Here is an 18,985-nt window from a genome sequence, read left to right as displayed (position 1 = left end):
GCGAGGAATGGCAAGTACTAGTATGACTTTCCGCAGTCGCTCAAAACTGCACTACCGCATCCGCACCCGTGGAGCTCAATGGGCAGGTGGAGGCCCGCCAGATCGGATTGTAGCAAGCGGGCATGCAAAAAACAACTGCAGAGTTAAAAAAAAAAAAACCACCGAGAAAAGTACTTGCGACTGTCACCTTGCCATTATGGACGGGCTGAGTGGGGAACCAAGAAAGCGCTGGTTACTGTCGGGCGGAGCAGGCTGGTCCATTGGAGATGGCGGAAGCTCAACGTGCGGCCGTCATAAGCAAATGCCATTCTGAGTACATCGATGCTGCAAGTGCAAGGTACTGTAGTTTCATTAAGCTGGCCAGCGCGAACGGGTGCCATCATTTTTCATGAGCTGCGCCGGCGTGTCTCAGCGGTTTGTCCCACAAGGCTGGCATGAATGGTTCATTATGCACGAGGATGGACGCAATAATGAGCGCCTCATACAAGACAACTACGTTGATAATTAAATGAATGGCTTCATATCTATATGCATCTTCTTCTAAAAGGCATTTTCCAGCCCGCATGCAGTCATTTCACCAAGTTTTGTGCAAGCCTCCATCATCACGATGCATGCTCAGATAGCCACTCCACTGTAGCGTCACTGAGGCTGGCCATGGCCATGTAACGTTGAATTGCCCGCTGTGGCCACCCACCCCCCAACCTCCAGGGCCAAGAGCACCCCCAGCAACAACCCAGCGCCCCCAACAGCCAGACTGGAGCCCGCTGGAGCAAGTGCAAGGTTCCCGCCACCTCTCCAGGTCCAACACCGAGGTGAGACAAGTCTTCAGTGGCTTTGCGGCGTTGCCGTACTGGGCAGCCCGCTTTGTCGTGTCCTCCCACGCCTCGGCCAGTGATTTGGTCAGCTCAGTGGTCGCCCGTCAGCCATCACCCTCGCCCTCACGGCGTCTCAGACTGGTCCCTCACCGCCCACGGTTCAGGACAACGTCAGGTGGCAGAATCGCCCATCTACCCGAAGTTCAGCCTGCTAGAGTTCAGAGTCGTCAGCACAGCTGTGGCCTGTCCCCTGCCTGCGCCTGCGCCTGCGAGCCAACGTGCGTCCCCAAGATACCGGTGTCCCCGGTCCCAAGCTGCCAGAAGCACATAGGTATCCAAACAGTCAAACGAATGGCTCTCTTGCATCAATACCCCCCGCGACTTCATTAAGCTCGGCCCCGTGAAACCCCAGTCTCATACTCGCGCACACACACGCTGCACGAGCGACTCGTCAACCTCTGTCTTCCGTATTACCTAACCTACCTGCTACCTACTTATTGGCTACCTGCGAAGCTACCTAGTAGGTAGCTAGTGGCCGGAGGCGGAGACCCCCAATCCGCGCTCTCGGCTCATCCACCAGGCGGCGCTTGAACTCAATCGGCCCAAGGTCTATTCTCACTCGCCTGCATACTGTCCACACACCACATACACCGTTGCACACGCGGTTGAGGCATGCGCAGGGCTGCCCAACGAGCTGCTCTTGCATCATGGCATCTAACAGTGCCAACAATGGCGCCGACAGCGCCGACTTTGACCCGATATACCAGAACCTCGACTGGTACGTGTACCCGACTCCAGACTGTCACAGTGAGGGTGTCTCAACAGCTCAGCATACTGTGCTTCATTCGCGGTCTCGTCTCATTTTGATTCGGAGTGGCCCTCATCTGCAGTTGCGTCTGTGGCAACCACAATTCGGTTGCGCCATTCACATCAAAAACTAACTCAACTCTCATAGGGCAATTGGTCAGACGCTGATCATGGGATGGGATGGAACAGAAGTCACGCCGCAGATCAGAACACTCATCGAGGACCATCATCTAGGCTCCATTATTCTCACAGCAAAGAACCTCAAATGTCCGTCTTTCATTCTTTTGAATCCCACAGCGTTATGCTAACATCGGCACAGCTGCTCAACAAACTGCCAGGCTTGTTCAAGAGCTGCAGACCATTGCGCAAAACGCCGGTCACCCGCAGCCGCTTCTCATCGCTGTCGACCAAGAAAACGGCGGTGTCAACAGCTTGTTCGACGAGGATTTTGTTTGTCAATTTCCTAGCGCCATGGGCATCGCGGCTGCGGGCAGCCCAGAGCTCGCGTATGAAGTCACCAAGGCCACGGCTACGGAAATTTCAGCGTGCGGTGTCAATCTGATGCTAGGGCCGGTTCTTGACGTTCTGAACAATGCCCGCTATCAGCCGCTCGGTGTGCGCGCAACCAGTGACGACCCGCAAGAAGTCTCGCAGTATGGTCTGGCTGCCATGGCTGGTATTCGCGATGCTGGTCTTGCGACTTGCGGCAAGCATTTCCCTTCTTACGGCAATCTTGATTTTCTCGGATCGAGCCTGGACGTCCCCATCATTACCCAGACCCTCGAAGAGCTCAGCCTGAGCGCCCTGGTTCCCTTCCGCAATGCAGTCGCCTCGGGGAAACTGGACGCCATGTTTGTCGGTGGCTGTGGTCTGTCGAACCCGTCCATGAATGTCAGCCATGCATGCCTGTCAGACCAGGTTGTCGACGACATGCTTCGCAACGAAATGGGCTTCAGGGGCGTCGCCATCTCCGAGTGTCTTGAAATGGAGGCTCTGAGCCACGACCTAGGTGTGCAGAATGGCGTGGTCATGGCCGTCGAGGCCGGCTGCGATCTGGTGCTTCTCTGTCGAGCCTACGACATTCAGCTGGAGGCCATAAAAGGGCTGAAACTGGGTTTGGAGAATGGCATCATCACCAAGGAGAGAATCTTCACCTCCCTACGGCGTGTTCTACTTCTCAAATCCAACTGCACGTCTTGGTCCAAGGCTCTCAATCCACCTGGAATCTCTTTGCTTTCTCAGCTCCATCCTTCACATCTCGCCTTGTCTCGGCGCGCCTTTGACGAATCAATCACAGTCATCCGAGACAAGGAGCAGCTGCTACCCCTCTCACAATCGATGCATCCTGGCGAGGAACTGCTGCTCTTGACCCCCCTTGTCAAGCCACTGCCGGCGTCTTCGTTGACCAAGAGCTTCTTGGACTCGAAGCAAGATCAGTCACTTGCCACGGGTACTCACGAACGATGGGTGCACCGTCGCATGGATCGAACTGCGCACATGAGCGGTGAGGGTGTATTTCGCGAATTTGGCAAAACCTTAGCGCGTTATCGGAATGAGAAGCTGTTACATACCAGCTATACTGCGAACGGCGTCAGGCCGGTGCATGAAAACCTCATTAACCGCGCGTCCTGCATCATTATATTTACCGCCGACGCAAACAGAAACTTGTACCAGGCGGGTTTCACAAAGCACGTTGAGATGATGTGCTCTATGCTCCGAAGTCGAGGGCAAAAGAAGCACCTCATCGTTGTTGCTGTCAGCTCGCCCTACGATTTTGCCATGGACAAGACCATTGGTACCTACGTCTGCACTTTCGACTTTACAGAGAACGCAATGGCGTCCCTGGTCCGCGTCCTGATTGGTGAAGTCAAGCCAGTCGGAAGCTTGCCAGGCACGCTTCGAAAGAGCAAAAAGGTTCTTAAATCAAGACAGCTCTGGCTAGTGGAGGAGTATGACCGCGAGCGCGACGCCACCGGCCTTGACGACCTGCTCAACGCCATCCACCGCTCAGGGGGTTCTGACTTGGACTTCCTTTCCAACACGAACGCCTCGGCGTTTGAACTGTTCAACACCAACATCAAAGAAGCCCATTACGTGGTACGAAACAGTAGCACACAGGCATTGTACGGCTTCGTGGCAACATATGTGACGGGAGGTGTTGGCATCCTTGGGGCGCTCATTGTCGACCCAACCAAGAGAAACGTATCCATTGGCCGATCACTGCACAAGCGCGCTCTCAAGACGCTATCGCAACAGAGAGGACTAAAAAGGGTCCAGCTTGGCGCCTGTTTCCCCGGTGTCTTTCCGGGTCTGGCTCTCGGCGCCGAGGCAGCCACGGTGAAGACTTGGTTCAGCAACAGTGGCTGGGATACGCAATTCCCCCGGCGACTCACCAACATGGTCATTGCCGATCTCGGCAACTGGACGGCGCCCGAGGGACTGCTGCCCACAATACAGCGAGCCAACATTAGCTTCGATCTGATTCACGGGCTGGACAATGCCGACACGGTGCTGCACCACGTACGCACGGAGAGCGGCCCCGAGGTGGTGGAGCTGTACCGCTACGCGCTGGCGGAGACGAAGAGCTGCGGCATCGTCCGCGCCAAGGATCCCGCGGGCGCAATCATGGGCACGATTATCATATGCAGACAAAACAGCCCCCTTGCCACCTACATCCCGGCCCTGCGCTCGCGATCGGAGAACATTGCCGGCATCGTGGCGCCCACCGTGCCTTCGGGCCCGCTGTCCACACTGGTGCTGCAGGGACTCGCGCTGATGGGCGTGCGCCAATGCAAGAGCCACAAGGCAAGCAAGGCAGTGCTTAGCTGGGTGAGTTTGCTTCGTGTTTTGTTTTGAATGTGTATACGGTGGCGGACCTTACTAATTGCTTCTTTGTTCTTCTTTTGGCAGGTTATTGACGACACTTGCGAACCGTTGATTGGCATGGGCTTTGACTCTCTGCAGAGCTTTGAGGAGATAACAAACTCTCCAGACATGTGCGTGCTATCAGCCTAGTAGAACACCAGCAAATTTAACATTCTCATAGCTTCCAAAACTAAGGCCCCGGTCGAATTTATGAAGTGGGAGGATTCTGCGTCTTTTGCGTTTGTTGGATAGGATTTGATGATGTTTATACCAATTCTATTTTTATCGCGGCTCAATTTTGGCTATGATTATTTCCTCAGCAATGTACCATATGAAATCTACAGAAAAAAGTACGCATCAAGGCATCTCACGACTGAGTCATGGATTCAGAGCCCGCTTGACGACCGTGTGACAAGTTGGGTCAGCTCTCGGCATCTGCATACCAACTTTTGTTATTCGCACTCCCAAGCGCCTCTTGAAGAACCTTTCCTTTTTCCTCTCCAGCCACCCATCCGCATAGTCATGTCCCGCGTCCGACAGGACCACCGGGTCAAAGTCCCTGTCCGCCTGGATCAGCGCGTGCGCGAGCTGCATCGTCGCCGCCGGGTCCACAACCTCGTCCAGCGCTCCCCGTCACGAGCATCAGCGCGGCGCCGTCACTCAGCTTCGCCGCGTGCACCACATTCGAGTTCTCCGCGTAGCTCGCGTCGACCGGCCACCCCATGTACATCTCGGCCCACTTTGCGTTGGCCGCGCGGTTGTCGTGCGTGCCGGCCACGGCGCACGCAGCGCAGTAAAAGTCGCCGTGGTGGAGCACGGCGGCGGCGGCGGCGGCGGCGGCGGCGGCGGCGCGTATCCTTCGGATCCGGTCGGGGAAGCCGCCGTCTTCGAGGTTCTTGTAGAATATGTCGAGAAAGGCCTTGGAGCGCCAGTTGGTGCCCATGCCGTCTATTGCAACGACGACGAAGCCCGAGTTTGCGACGTCCCGGATGCCGCCATGGTTTTTAAACTTTTTTTGGCGTGTCATATTGGAATGGCCCCGCGTACATCATCTCAATAATAGCATGCGGTGGCTGGCTAGCAGGATCTAGATAGTTTCTTCTTCACTTTTTGACGGGCAGTCAATCAACAAGAATTAGGCAATCAGCCAGGCGCTACGTATCGTGACCCTGTCACGACAGACTTGTTGATTTTCACTGCGGTGAGTGAGCTTTATTGAGGTCAAATAATGTTAGCAGCTCGGATCCAAGTAGATGAGCATGGCTACCACGAAATCTGCAGGAAAGTATGTTTTTGAAGCATCTCACGTCTGAATCGTGAATTCAAGCCGCGCGACTATGATGTAACAACTGGGGTAAACTCCGGCACGGGCTGCAGCGGCGTCGGCGAAAGAAAGGACCGCGTTGTGGACGCGTGATTGGCTGAGAGAGTGCGGTGTGTGGGCCTGGCCCTGGGCCTGGGTGCTGGCATTGGCTGGCAAGCTGGGGCCGCCGCCTCGGGCTACCCAAGCCTACCTTGCCAGTAAGCCCAAGCAAAGGTACGGGCTGTCCGCGGGCGGCCCTTGCCCGCCAAATCTTGGGCCGTGGTGGTTGCATTGCCAACTAGCAGCACTTCTGCCTCTCCACGGTCACCACCACCTCTTCCCTTCTCAAGCTACACCACCACCCTCCACGACACCGAGCCGAGCATCCAATAGCACGATCGCCGACAGGATAGACTACGGTCCGCATTGGGCCAGTTATTTATACATTGGGCCGCCATTCTCTCGAGTCTGGGAGCCCCTCCTTCAGCCACTACGGAAAACCCAAGTCGACGGGTTTGACGAGCACCACTACCATTTCTTTGGTTTGGGCGCACCACCCAGCTCCCTTGTCCACGATGGCGACGCAACAGATTCTGTTTGCCGAGACGATAGCCGGCATGAAAAAGGCGTTCAAAAGAAGAGCATATGGTAAGGAAACCTGCCCTCGCGGCCGTCTGGTCGCCGGCGCGACTCGCACGCAAGAAAAACATGGTCGCTAACCGCTAGGGGGGTTTTTCCCTCGGTCGCGCACGACAGAATCCGATTCCGACTCCGAAATAGAACATTATAGCAACCGCGGGCACAAGCTTAAGAAGAAGGGCCGCTTTGCGCACAAGGGTCAGCTGGTGCCGCCCACGGGGCCCAGCGCCTACAAAGAGGTAGGCCCGCCAAACCCGGGAAGCAGCTGGTCGAGCAGCGCACGAACAGAGGGCTAACCAAGCGGCTTCGTGCTGGTTACAGGAAATTGATTACGCAGGCGTCCGTCGATCCATTATCTATCGCAATGCACCGCTGGTGGATGACGACGGCTACGAGGTTTTCAGCGAAGACGAAGCCGACCGCGTGGAGAATGCCGCCCAGTCAGCCGCCGAGCTCAACCCATATGCCAATATCCGCCTAGAACGTGAGTTTTCACCCAAGATGGACCTTTGTTGCCCTTGTGGCAATGCTGACCGCAGTAGACACCCTCGCCCCGTTGACCGCAGCGACCGACCTCGCGTCCCACCCAGCCCTCTCGAAGCCATTCATCTCTAAAACGCTGACCGAGCTGGTCGAACACAGCTGCAAGCTGATGCGCAACGAAAACCAATCATTATGGGAGGTGCGGCAGCTGTGGACGTCGCTGTATGGCGACAACACATGGATACCGTGCGAGCTCATGGTTGGCGATGATGACACGGAGTTGTACACACAAGATCAGATAGCTCGTCGGCTGGAAGCATTGTCAGCAAATTCAGGGACGGCGACGGTTAACGGCGACGCCACCATGGAGCAGGAGATGCAAAATGGCACGAGAGAGAACGGCGACGACTCGAATCACGGCGGCGACGTGTCCATGGGAGGGGCTGAAGCGAGCAACGGCATTGTCGCAGCCAGAGACACAGATAAAACAAAAGAAGTCGAAAGGAATGGCGAGAATGCTACAGTCGATAAGCACAACGACAAGACAGAAAAGCCGGCAGACATCGAGGAAGAGTCAGCCCAGGCGAGCAGGGAAGAAGGGGAGGGCGATGATGGAGACGAAGCCCTGATACACCCCATTTTCCTACCGCCCGCGATGGCACGGCCAGACCGCGACCTGGGGCTGCCGGCGAGCGAGGCAGACGACATCCGGCGGCTGCTGGCGCTGTACGTGCAGAAGCAGGAGGAGGTGTGCCGGGGCACTTACAAGCTGCACCGGGGCCTGCTCAAGGCGCAGCGGCTGCGCGGGGACGTGCTGCACTGGTCCAAGGCGGAGGCGCACTGCGGCCCCAACCGCGACATGTCGGACGGCGAGGACTGGTACGACAGGGAGGAATGGGGCCTGGACGAGGATCTCAAGAAGGGCCAGGACGAGGAGGAGGAAGATACCACGACGCAGGCCAAGAAGACGAGGGCCCGGAGGTAGAGGCTCGAGCAAAAGGGTGGTGGCTGGGTTTATTCCACTCTGGCTCGCTGGCGCGTTGGAGTTTTGATAAAGGGCGCAAGCACGCGACAGATATATACATATATCCGCATTTTACGTATCAACGGCATATGGGTCTTTTCTATTGACGAGGTTTCATCATATTTTATTTTATTTTTATTTTGCTTTTCCTGGAGAGGTGTTGTGTGAAGAACTGGTAATTTGGGACAACTTGGCACGCGACAGCAACGAGAACAGGTGGCTACTTGGCCAGACGAGGACAAACTGCGCGGAATAATATATCAGAACCCATGATCCCAAATGGAAATGGACAGAAATTGACATGTGAAGATTAATTTCACGCCCCAACAAAGAGTGTCGTCACAACAACAAAAATAAAAAAAGAGTGAGGGGGGAGCATGGGCAAATCCCCGATTTCGTCCAATAACTGTATACCTAGGTGGCATAGTGCCGACCCCAAGCGAGATAGTAGCAGAGCTAGCTTGCGGCAAAAAAAAAATAGAGCTAGAGCTTTGCCTCTCCCCGCCCGTCCGCCCACCGGCAGCGGTTTAATCTGGGGCGGCTTTTTTCTTTGGGGAGAGAGAGGAGAGGTAACCTGGTTTGTTTGAACGGGCAGCGCAGGCGTGTGGGGAATCTTGACGAGGAGGACAGCGTCAAGACAGCTCTCCCTCTTTTCATCACCGTGACCGTTTTTCCGAATTTCCCCAAGTTTTATTTCCTGTCGTTTCTTTCATTACTGCCGTAACTTCCTCGGCGGTGCCTTGCTTTACCTCATTTCATACAGCTTCGACTCTACAGTGCCCTCCGTTTGGGCAGCCCCCAAAGTCAACAATGGCGTCACTTCTCGGTAACCTGGCCAGCTATGTCGATTTCGACAAGCAGAGCCTGCTAGGTGAGCAAACAAGAAAGACGAAAACCTGGCAAGACGCATGGGCATCAATCGAACGGGAAATTAATCAGCTTCGACAGTCTCGGCGGCCTCTATTGCCTTTAACCCTCTCTTCTGGAAGTAAGCCGATCGAACCCGCTCCCGCTCCCCCCCCCCCCCCGTCCCGTCGTCATGATGCCCAAGCTAACGTGCGCGCAAAACAGCATCGTCGCTCGTCAAGGTTCGATCGCTCCCTCCCGGCCCCGTTTTCTCCCGCAATGGACTCTGTGAGCCTCTTAAAATTAGTGTGATTTTTTTTGGCTGACGCGCAACTCCCTTCGCAGAATACCGCAACAAGGTCCTCACCAAGCTGTTTGGCGGCGACCGCACCGTGGCCAACTACGCGCTGGCGGCCACCATCTTCTCCATCGGCATCCTGCGCGACTGGCTGTACAAGACGGCCCTCTTCGAGCAGCCGTCGCACCCGCTGCTGCAGAACGTCTACGCGCAGGCGGCCGCGTACACGCTGCTCGCGGCCGGCAACACGCTGGTGCTGTCGTCGACGTGGCAGCTGGGCATCCAGGGCACGTTCCTGGGCGACTACTTTGGCTTCCTCAAGGAGGAGATGGTGACGGGCTTCCCGTTCAACGTGACGGGCGCGCCCATGTACTGGGGCTCGACCATGAGCTTCCTGGGCACGGCGCTGCTCTTCGCCAAGCCGGCGGGCCTGCTGCTCACGGCTGAGGTGTACCTCGTCTACACCGTCGCCCTGTGGTTCGAGGATCCCTTCACGGCGGGCATCTACGCCAAGCGCGACCGCGACCGCGCCGCGGCCAAGGCGGGCAAGAAGAGCAACTAAAGAAAAAAAGGATGCCCAGGAAATTTACATGCAAAGAGGGGGAGGGGGATATGGCGCCGGCGATGACGCTTTTGTCTTGCAGGTGACTTTGGTGTGTCGTTATCAACTGACGTGACCAAGTGCATGTGCATGTGCTCTGTGTTTTTCTGTGCGTGTCATGACTGTGACGAACGAGGAGAAATTGTGCGTTGCAACTGGTGCAAGAAAGTGACAAAGATTGATGGAGAACGAAACAAAATAAAAAGTCGTTCAACAGTGACTTTGAGGGATATAAAGAGTTATACGTTAGGAAGGGAGTTTTTTTTTTTTTTCCTGTGAGAGGAAGTAGATATGAAATCGACAAACCCGCGAACACGGAGCTATTCGAACCACCACCACGTCGCCCGCCCGGCCCTTGTAGGCGAAACCGCGGACCACCTCCTAAACCGGACCGGACCGCGTAATAAAATGTCGATGGTCTGAGAAGAAACAACGGCAATTGGGAATTTGTGGAAGATAACTTTTGGTCATCCTGGTGAGTCCCACCGCAGCTCCACGCCACGAGCATGTTATCGGCAGCATCGTGCCGGATAGAGCCCCAGCCGACAAGGTCCACGTCGTCGACGGAGAGGCAAGTCCGTCGATAGTGGTGGCTGTGAAGATGTTTATTCTCGTGTTTGATTTTGGTACAGGGGTATTTGCATGCGTTTTTTATTGTTTCACATCTAAGCCGTGAGGCTAGCCATTCGGCTGTCGGAGAGAGGAACAGCCTTGGTGTGCCAGGTCATCGCGTACCCTAGACTCTTGAGGCCCATCGTGACGAAAACGAGCAGAGGGGTGCCCAAAGCAGTTGTGGAGTTCGAGACTTTTGTTTGAGAGAATCATAAGTACAATGGATTATGGAGGTCTGGTTCTCAAGTCAACGACTAACCCTTTTTTAGTAAATTGCTCGTCAAGACGGACAGGGCAAGGCGAGAGACCTAATCGACAAGAGCGGCCAGCTTGGATCGCAGGCCAGGCTTTGGGCAGCCGTTTTTAGCGGCCCATCCAGGTGTAGTGGGCTGGAACTATAGAAACACTAACTACCTAGCAGCCTAGCAGCCCAGTCCCGGCAGCAAAACACGCCGTGGGATTTGGAATCTGCGGGGAGCTCCTAGCGTGCACATCAGCAGAGTTTTTGGACGGCCCAGTGGACATCCGAGCCTCAAGGTCACGAAGCAAGGCGTCTCTCTTTTCTTTTCCTTTTCAACCCTTGACAAAAAGCGGTCGGGACTTTTTGTTCTTTTCCTTCCTTTTGACTTATTCAGGACCAGCTTGTCTACTCGTCTGCTGTATCCGAGTCTCTTCTTCCATCCCCAGCGACCTGTCGTTTGTTGTCGCAAACGCACACATCGGAAGGAATCGGATGACCCGCTTTGCTTCGGCACCGCAACCGACGCACGCCCAGCCAAGACAATTTTCGACCACTCCCACCCACTTCCAGTCCCCTGCAGACGACTCCGCCACCGTATACATAGTTGCAGCCCTTCTTTGAACAAGAAGCAAGAAACTGCGGAAAACGTTTTTCTTCCCGAGGAACTCTATCATCGAACGATTCGCCTCGTCACCGCTCCATTAATCGAAAACGTGGTCCTAGCACACGAAAGAGGCAGGTCTCGATCCAAAAGTCCACAGGCGACACACATACACACACACATATATATATATATCCACAGCGACAACGACTGCAAGGAGAAAAAAAAAAAGATTCAACTCTGGAAAACACATCAACAACAAGACAAAAGATCCAGCCACTTTTCCACCCTTCTTGTTCTCATGGCCATCGGACAAGGAAACTCTACACGTCGCATCTCGACAAACAGCCAGAGACTACCACTCCGCCACGACCGGTCCTGACATTCTTCATAAAACCACAAAAAAGACACATACATACACACGGCAAGAAACCAAAACAACATGGCCAAGGACGCTACCATTGCCGTGGCGCGCGGCGTCTCTACCTCGTCGGCAGAGCATTCAACCGCCAGCACCACCGTTCCCCTCCGTGCCGTGCCGCCACAGCCCTCGATGCGCCTGCGGATGGTAAATGAGCATGTGCGTCCGCGCCTGCGCAAGATCAAGAGGGTATTTTTCAACTACATGAAATTTGTTGGACCCGGATTCATGATCTCCGTCGCTTACAGTACGCCCCCCCCCTCTGTCCCTAACTCTTTTGAGCTTCTTTCTCTAACAAGAATAGTCGACCCCGGCAACTACGCGACCGATATTGCCGCCGGCGCCTCGTACCAGTACCGGCTGCTCTTCATCGTGCTGCTCAGCAACCTCTTTGCCATTCTGCTGCAGACGCTCGCCATCCAGCTCGGCACAGTGACGGGGCTCGACCTGGCGTCGGCCTGCCGCGCACACTGCCCGCGCTGGCTCAACTACCTGCTCTACGCCCTCGCCGAAATTGCCATTATCGCGACGGACCTCGCCGAGGTCATTGGCACCGCCATCGCCCTCAACCTGCTCATCCCCAAGCTGCCGCTCGTCGCCGGCGTCGCCATCTCCATTGTCGACGTCATGTTCATCCTAATCTTCTACCGCCCCGACGGCGCCATGAAGGGCCTGCGCCTGTTTGAGTTTGGCGTCTGCCTGCTCGTGCTCGGCGTCGTCGTCTGTTTCTGCATCCAGCTCTCCATGATCAAGGAGTCGAGCGTCGGCGACGTCTTTCGCGGGTTCGTCCCGTCCAAGCAGCTGGTCGAGCCGCAGGCGCTGTACCAGGCGTGCGGCATTCTCGGCGCCACCGTCATGCCGCACAGCCTCTTCCTCGGCTCCGGCATCGTCCAGCCGCGACTCAAGGAGTACGACACCCAAGAGGGCCTGATCCCCGAGGAGCCGGCGTCCTCGGGCGCGTCGACCAGCGAGGACGGCTACGACAAGGTCCTCTACGTGCCCTCGCAGGCGGCCATCAAGCACTGCCTCAAGTACTCCATCATTGAGCTCAGCACGTCGCTCTTCACCTTTGCGCTCTTTGTCAACTCGGCCATTCTCATTGTCGCGGGCGCGTCGCTGTACAAGAACCCCGAGGCGCTCGAGGCCGACATTTTTGGCATCCACAAGCTGCTCTCGCAGAGCATCTCGCCCGCCGTCGGCACCATCTTTGCGCTGGCGCTCCTGCTGTCGGGCGTGTCGGCGGGCATCGTGTGCACCATTGCCGGGCAGATGGTGTCCGAGGGCGCGCTGCGGTGGAAGGTCAAGCCGTGGGTGCGTCGCCTGATTACGCGCGCCATCAGCGTCACACCGTCGCTCGTCATTGCCGGCGCCATCGGCCGCCAGGGCCTCAACACGGCGCTCACGGCCTCGCAGGTCATCCTGAGCACCGTCCTGCCCTTTACCACGCTCCCTCTAATTTACTTTACGAGCCGCAGCCGCTACATGACGGTGCGGCCCGGCATGGCGCGCTACGAGGTCGAGGACGAGGGTGAATCAAGTAGCGTCGTCGCCGCCGACGAGGGGCCCAGCATCGACATGTCGAACCCGTGGTGGCTGATAATACTCGGTGGACTGGTGTGGCTGGTCATGGTTGTAATGAATGTTGCCAACCTTGTTCTTCTTGGTCTTGGCAAGGCCGGTTAGTAGATGCATACATACGGTTGGAAAGTTGTATAGAGTCTAGACCCTTGCATTTACGGAGTTTTGGCTCAAAAGCATTTTCTTTTTGGGTTGGCTACTTTTTTTTTTGGATACAGATATACATATGATGTAGAACTCATACAATAATAAATGCAGCGATTTGGATATGCTTTTTTCAATCACTATTTTGGCCCGTGAACGGTTAATGTAAATCCTGCCGGCGTCAAACTACGTCAGCGAATCGGCCGCCCGTTCTCCACCGGACGTATCCGGGACGGGCCTCCCGGGGGCGGGCTTGCACTGCTTGTATTCCATGATTTCGGCAATTGAGATTCATCATCTCCACTCCATGTTTTACAAGAATTTAATTTAAGCTCAAGTTTGTCAATGGCGCTTCGCCAATCAAACGCCCTGTGCGACAATAACCTCGTTCGAGCACAAAGGGAACGGCGCGCCCCCCTCTCTCCAATTGGCGGGGCACAAACAACGCGGGGTGAGACCGCATTTCGATAGCTCGTGACAGCTTCGGAGGGTCCCATCAGTCCAAGCTCTCTCTCTGTCTCTTTGTCGCATTCTCACCTCCCTCAAACGACCCCGAGCTCCTCCACGAGCCAGCGTGACCCTCGACTGCATTATCCATTTCTTTTCCCTATCCTCTCTCTTTCTCTCTCGCGCGCTCCCAAGAAAGAAAAAACCAACACAAACACACACACACAGACACCCGCGCAGCATGTTCCAGTCAGTACGTAGCTATTCCTCTCCCCCACACGCGCGCGCGCGCGCACTCGCTCGCACGCGCAAAGCTAACACCCCCTGCCCGTTGTCCAGAAACCCTACTCGGCCGTCACCGCCACCATCGAGAACCTCACCGCCGAGGACTTTTCCGAGGACGACCTGTCGGGCATCGTCGAGCTCATCGAGGCCATCAAGCTGCAGGCGTCCGGCCCGACCGAGGCCGCGCGCGCCATCCGCAAGAAGCTCAAGTACGGCAACGTGCACCGGCAGGTGCGCGCGCTGGCGCTCCTCGACGGGCTGATCCAGAACGCGGGGCCGCGCTTCCAGCGCACGTTTGCGGACGAGCCGCTGCTGGAGCGCCTGCGCGTGTGCGGCTCGAGCGAGCTGTCCGACGCCGTGGTCAGGAGCAAGTGCCGCGAGCTGTTCCGCGAGTGGGCGCAGTACGCAAAGACGCCGGGGCTGGAGAGGATCGCGCGTCTGCACAAGGTATGTCGGAGATGCTTTTCTGTTCCCTGAGCGGGCGGGATGTGATGGGGTCTTTAGGGAGAGAGAGAGAGAAAATACAGTGAGGAGAAAAGCTGACGTTTTCGGTGGGAGTAGGAACTGCCGAAACGTAAAGTCGGCGTCACCCAAGAACGATCCAAAGTCATCCGCGAGACCGAAGACAACCCCTTTGGCGACGACGAGGAAGAAGAAGCCACACGCCGCGCCGCCGCCGCCGCCGCCGCCGCCTCATCGTCTTCGGGCCCATCACACAAACCCTCGGGCTCAGCATCTCTACCTAGCGGCAGCAGCTTCCTGTCCTCCCTCGGCAAAGACTCCTCCTCCAGCAAAAAGTCATCCAAGAAGAGCAGCGGCGGCAAGCGGCGGCCGTTCAACCTCGAGGCCGAAAAGGAGCAGATGAAGACGGTCATTGCCGAGTCGTCGCTCGCGAGCGTCGACCTGCTCAACGCGCTGCAGAGCATCAACCGCGAGAGGGAGCGCATCTCGGCCAACCACACGGTCGTGCAACGCTTCGAGACGTGCAAGCAGCTGCGGAGGCGCGTGCTGCGTTATGTATGTGCTTCTTTTCTTCTTCTTCTTTTTTTTAATATATCTTCGTTTATAGCGGAAGATTGAATTGGATAAGAGAAAGCGAAGACGGGGAATGTATGGTTTACTGACGTGGACGAACCCTTTGCTAGATTCACCACGTCGAACACGAGCAGTGGCTCGGCGGCCTGCTGCACGCCAACGACGAGCTCGTCCACGCGCTCATGACGTACGAGCAGCTCGACCAGTCCATCGACGCCGACAGCGACTCGGACGACGAGATCGCCGAGCAGGCGCACCTCTACAGAAGTAACACCACCCCCTCCCGCCGTTTTCCCTACTTTATTCTACAAAATGTACATGGTTCTAACATGGTCCTTCCAAAGTGGTTGCCGCGCAAAAAGCAAAAGACCCAACACACGAGACCCCCGCGGCGGACAGGCTCGCCCTCAACGAGCCGGGGCCCGCGACCGCCCACGCTCCCCCGTCCCGGCTGGACAGGGCGCCGCAGCATCGTCGGCCGCCGGTCGTCGCGCCGGGGGACGACCTGGAGAGCGCGTCGGAGGATGACGACGAGGAGGAGGATGCGGACGACCCGTTTGCGGATAGAAACTTTGTGGGCACGCCGGCGGCGGAAAGGCACGAGCCGCGATGGTGAGAGAACGAGACAAACTGCGCAATGCTCCGAGATGGGAATGGTCACAGGTCCCGTCCCGACAGGCCGCGGGGCAAGGCTGGGCGGGGGAGTTGTACATTTTGCTTTACGATCTATTGAGGGTCCATTGATGACAACAGTTTCCCCTGCATGGGGAACGTCTTTACATGTGTCGCTGTGCGTTTCACCCATAGTTGTCTCATCCGTTGCGTTGCAACTGTGTGGTTGAAGAGAGCCCCCCAAATATCATGAATACCACCCTCGCATGCGAAAGACAACGAATCAAATTAGAATCGCGCCGACCATTCCCACCGTTACTGTACCAGTTCCGTCAACTGCAAGCAGAGACCCCAGCACCAGAATATGCAAGCCTACGACATGCGGTCTGAAGACAAGGGAGCGTAAGGGTGGCAGATACCACCTCTGCGCACCAGTGTGCCTTGCGTCTGCTACTTGCAGTACATCACTGCCCCTTTATGCCTAATTTATTTACTAATTAGTTTGCGACGGCTGTAGTATATCCTTTGTCTCAAGCTCTTGAAAACGCAACGAGCATCAATCACGTCAGGCACTCATGTCACCCACCTCTGTGTCGTTTCCCGCAACACCTTGCCCCTCAACTCTTGCTGTTCCCGCTCTGCAGCCCCGGCTACTTTTTCCCTTTTGAGTGTCCTTTTTCCATTCTGAATTCATCGGCGTTAGTATGCCGAGGCAACAGAAAGCCCCATCTAGCCCGCCCACCGCATCTCACCCATGTGGGAGCAGGCACGTCTCGGAAGACACACAATCCATGACAGCAATCGTAGGAAAAGCTGCCGGCTCGGGCGAGAACCGAAAGATGGGCCACAGTTTCCCTGACAAAAGCCCAAGCCACGAAGCAGGATCCAGATACAGAGGCTCTGGTACCAAAACCATTGGCCCCTGTCGTCTGGGCATCTACATCAAACATCCTTGCCCTCTTCTACGGTGTGCCCCTCCGCCGCCCCCACGCCGTGACAGGACGATACGACGCTATCACACGGCACGGAACTGAATCTCGGCGCAATAACTGGGGGGAAAAGCAGGGCGCAGCGTGCCCAGATAGCACCAAGTGGAAACGCTGCCACCAAAACAAAACAAAAAAGAGGCAGCCTTGTACCAATGTTTCTTGGCGGAGAAAGAAATTCCGCGGATGCAATGGGCGACTAACACCAAACACTACTTCGTTTCCCCCCGCTCTTTGGCGGCATCTTCGAGCCACCTGCAACCAGGTCATACTTAGTATGCAGGAGCAATATATCGGATACCGAAAGTAACAGCAAGTGTGCTGCGGCGAAGCGGGACAGGGCTGGTCGTTGTTTCTCACAGTCTGCTCCTCCCTGCCCACCTCCTGCGTCCGTCAGCATCTTCGTGCATCGGCCTAGGCTTAGCGCAGCACGGGGCAGACGATCAATCAGAGACGAGGCGGCTGCAAAGAGGGCTTGCCATGTGGCTTTTTGGGTCTGGGTCACGCGATGGGGATGCGCTACCTCTCGAGCTAATGTAATGCATGCAGACGCAAATGACGATTGTCGACGCACCTCTTCCGGGCGATGCCAAGGGACAAGAATAGTCCTCGCGTATATGGTTGCAGATGGTGAAACGAACAGGTTCTTCTTCCCCGCTCCCCTTCCTACCCCCTCCTCGCGTTGGTTACCTGGAACGGCCTTTTCGGATGACTGGCAGTCGTATACGTATGCAAAGGGTCGCAGGTTTGCGCCGCTAGAACAGAGAACGGGAAGCAAAAGACGAGAAAATGCCAATGAGCCTTTCGTAGTGCCGAATTGTGCCTTGGCAGCGTAGTATTCCTGCACACCGGCAAGTGTGTTGGTGGCCTGCTATCAGCAGTCTCACCTGGGGTCAATCCCGCCAATAAATCAACAGCGTCAGACTCGATCGAGAGATGATCAACTTGGCTCCGTAGCTGTCACCCAAAAGCAGGCAACCATAAACCCGGACTGGCATATTCCGCGCCCCTTTTTTGCCCGGCCCTTCCCATCGACGTCGAGTTTACAGATCCCACCCCGTAAGCCCAGGCTGTAGATCCTAGACCGGTGATTCGCGGAACAAACGCCGAACCTAGATTTCTGCAAAACAGAAAAGGGCCGCTAGTCCCAACCACATAATGGTTTGGCGAGGCCAAGACAGAGCTGGGTCAAATTCTGCAAAACAGGTCGCTTTATGGCTAGCATTGAAGCAAAATGCAGCGTGGTCCACGGTGCATCCGTCGGATATCGCAGGGCGTGCCGTCAATTAGCAGCCATGTCTCGTTTCAACCCTGTTCGGTCGGGAAGAAATACTGAATCCCACAGCATCACCCTTGTCTAGTCCTTCTGCAAGTCACAAGTCTCACTCATCTGCTCGGCCGCTTTCCGTGGCCAAGAAACTCGCTACACACAGCCTTGTGCAACTAAATCTCGTCGCGAGCCTGTAGCGACCCCTGTCAAGTTGCCACGAGGTAGATGTGCTGCTCTCGGAGCATATTGGCTTCATCTGCGCATCTCGACGTGTTTCGACTCGATCAGAGGCTTGTCCCGCATTTCAATCGCATCCCATGTACACTTTTCCTCTTCTGCCGGAGCATCCACCCCTGCCCAAACATATTGAGGGGCGTCACATCTTGATGCTTGGCGTGGGCGCAGTGATGGCTATACCCTGCTGGTTCCTACCGTCCCAGACGCCGGACCTACCCTATGGTGCCAATGACATTCTACGACCGGCTGCACGCCGCTCTAGACAAGAAATAGAAATTGGCACCATTTGGAGGCATCGCTGTTGTCTTGCCCCGTCCCAAACTCGAGACACGAATCTGTAAAACCAAAGAAATAGAGAGAACTGTTCGGTGAGACATCTAGTGCTCACCTTGAGCAACAACTTGGCGCAGGCTGCAAAGCGGCAGTTGACCAACGTGGTTGAAGCTTGCAATATACTATACTTTCATGTCGCTTCCGTCCTCGCTTCTTCTCGACGCATGTAGCGAAAAATATGGCTGGTTTTCGTGTCGTGTTCCGAAAGATATTCGGCTTCTCTCGTCCTCGCTACGACAGGTATACATTCAGTCGCCGAGCTGAGATAAGTCTCTCGGACTAGCCGATCGAAACTCTCTTCTCTGCTGCCGAAACCCGTCACTCCGCTGGAAAGCCTTATTTCAGGCAGCAGCAATCACTAGCGCAACGAGGTTTCTGCATTCTCGAAAAGCAGGCGAAGCGCACAGTCTGGTATTCTCACCTATCGTCTCCCCTGGCCGCTTTTACTGGTGTGACAGTCGGCATGGCCGTGTTGCAAAAACTGGACAGCATCGTAATCGTG

At 55.9% G+C, this 18,985-nt stretch overlaps 7 protein-coding genes across 7 annotated transcripts; 5 read left to right on the top strand and 2 right to left on the bottom strand.

Moving 5' to 3' along the window:
• Window positions 1-1,522: 1,522 nt before the first annotated feature.
• Window positions 1,523-4,681, top strand: LMH87_009108 (uncharacterized protein; the record flags this gene model as incomplete). Its single annotated transcript, XM_056202387.1, has 5 exons — window positions 1,523-1,593; window positions 1,771-1,889; window positions 1,942-4,451; window positions 4,533-4,618; window positions 4,669-4,681. 5 exons carry the CDS (start codon window positions 1,523-1,525, stop codon window positions 4,679-4,681), a joined length of 2,799 nt encoding a protein of 932 aa, XP_056056956.1.
• A 356-nt stretch (window positions 4,682-5,037) lies between these two features.
• Window positions 5,038-5,514, bottom strand: LMH87_009107 (uncharacterized protein; the record flags this gene model as incomplete). Its single annotated transcript, XM_056202386.1, has 1 exon — window positions 5,038-5,514. The coding sequence occupies one exon, from the start codon at window positions 5,512-5,514 to the stop codon at window positions 5,038-5,040; it is 477 nt and encodes a 158-aa protein (XP_056056955.1).
• An 851-nt stretch (window positions 5,515-6,365) lies between these two features.
• Window positions 6,366-7,897, top strand: LMH87_009106 (uncharacterized protein; the record flags this gene model as incomplete). Its single annotated transcript, XM_056202385.1, has 4 exons — window positions 6,366-6,438; window positions 6,547-6,668; window positions 6,751-6,913; window positions 6,972-7,897. The coding sequence occupies 4 exons, from the start codon at window positions 6,366-6,368 to the stop codon at window positions 7,895-7,897; spliced, it is 1,284 nt and encodes a 427-aa protein (XP_056056954.1).
• An 849-nt stretch (window positions 7,898-8,746) lies between these two features.
• On the top strand, window positions 8,747-9,642 carry LMH87_009105 (uncharacterized protein; the record flags this gene model as incomplete). Its single annotated transcript, XM_056202384.1, has 4 exons — window positions 8,747-8,807; window positions 8,885-8,924; window positions 9,008-9,024; window positions 9,128-9,642. 4 exons carry the CDS (start codon window positions 8,747-8,749, stop codon window positions 9,640-9,642), a joined length of 633 nt encoding a protein of 210 aa, XP_056056953.1.
• A 155-nt stretch (window positions 9,643-9,797) lies between these two features.
• LMH87_009104 (uncharacterized protein) lies at window positions 9,798-10,436 on the bottom strand (the record flags this gene model as incomplete). The annotated part of the gene is made up of 3 exons (XM_056202383.1): window positions 9,798-9,901; window positions 9,988-10,100; window positions 10,417-10,436. The coding sequence occupies 3 exons, from the start codon at window positions 10,434-10,436 to the stop codon at window positions 9,798-9,800; spliced, it is 237 nt and encodes a 78-aa protein (XP_056056952.1).
• Window positions 10,437-11,577: 1,141 nt separating this feature from the next.
• Window positions 11,578-13,239, top strand: LMH87_009103 (uncharacterized protein; the record flags this gene model as incomplete). The annotated part of the gene is made up of 2 exons (XM_056202382.1): window positions 11,578-11,803; window positions 11,861-13,239. 2 exons carry the CDS (start codon window positions 11,578-11,580, stop codon window positions 13,237-13,239), a joined length of 1,605 nt encoding a protein of 534 aa, XP_056056951.1.
• Window positions 13,240-13,966: 727 nt separating this feature from the next.
• Window positions 13,967-15,661, top strand: LMH87_009102 (uncharacterized protein; the record flags this gene model as incomplete). The annotated part of the gene is made up of 5 exons (XM_056202381.1): window positions 13,967-13,978; window positions 14,065-14,457; window positions 14,572-15,027; window positions 15,156-15,312; window positions 15,390-15,661. The coding sequence occupies 5 exons, from the start codon at window positions 13,967-13,969 to the stop codon at window positions 15,659-15,661; spliced, it is 1,290 nt and encodes a 429-aa protein (XP_056056950.1).
• Between the last annotated feature and the right edge of the window lie 3,324 nt (window positions 15,662-18,985).

Source organism: Akanthomyces muscarius (assembly GCF_028009165.1).
Source record: "Akanthomyces muscarius strain Ve6 chromosome Unknown contig_18, whole genome shotgun sequence".
In the NCBI taxonomy this organism is placed as follows: domain Eukaryota; kingdom Fungi; phylum Ascomycota; class Sordariomycetes; order Hypocreales; family Cordycipitaceae; genus Akanthomyces; species Akanthomyces muscarius.
Note: the sequence above shows the minus strand (reverse complement) of the source record. Positions and strands in the feature narration are given on the sequence as shown.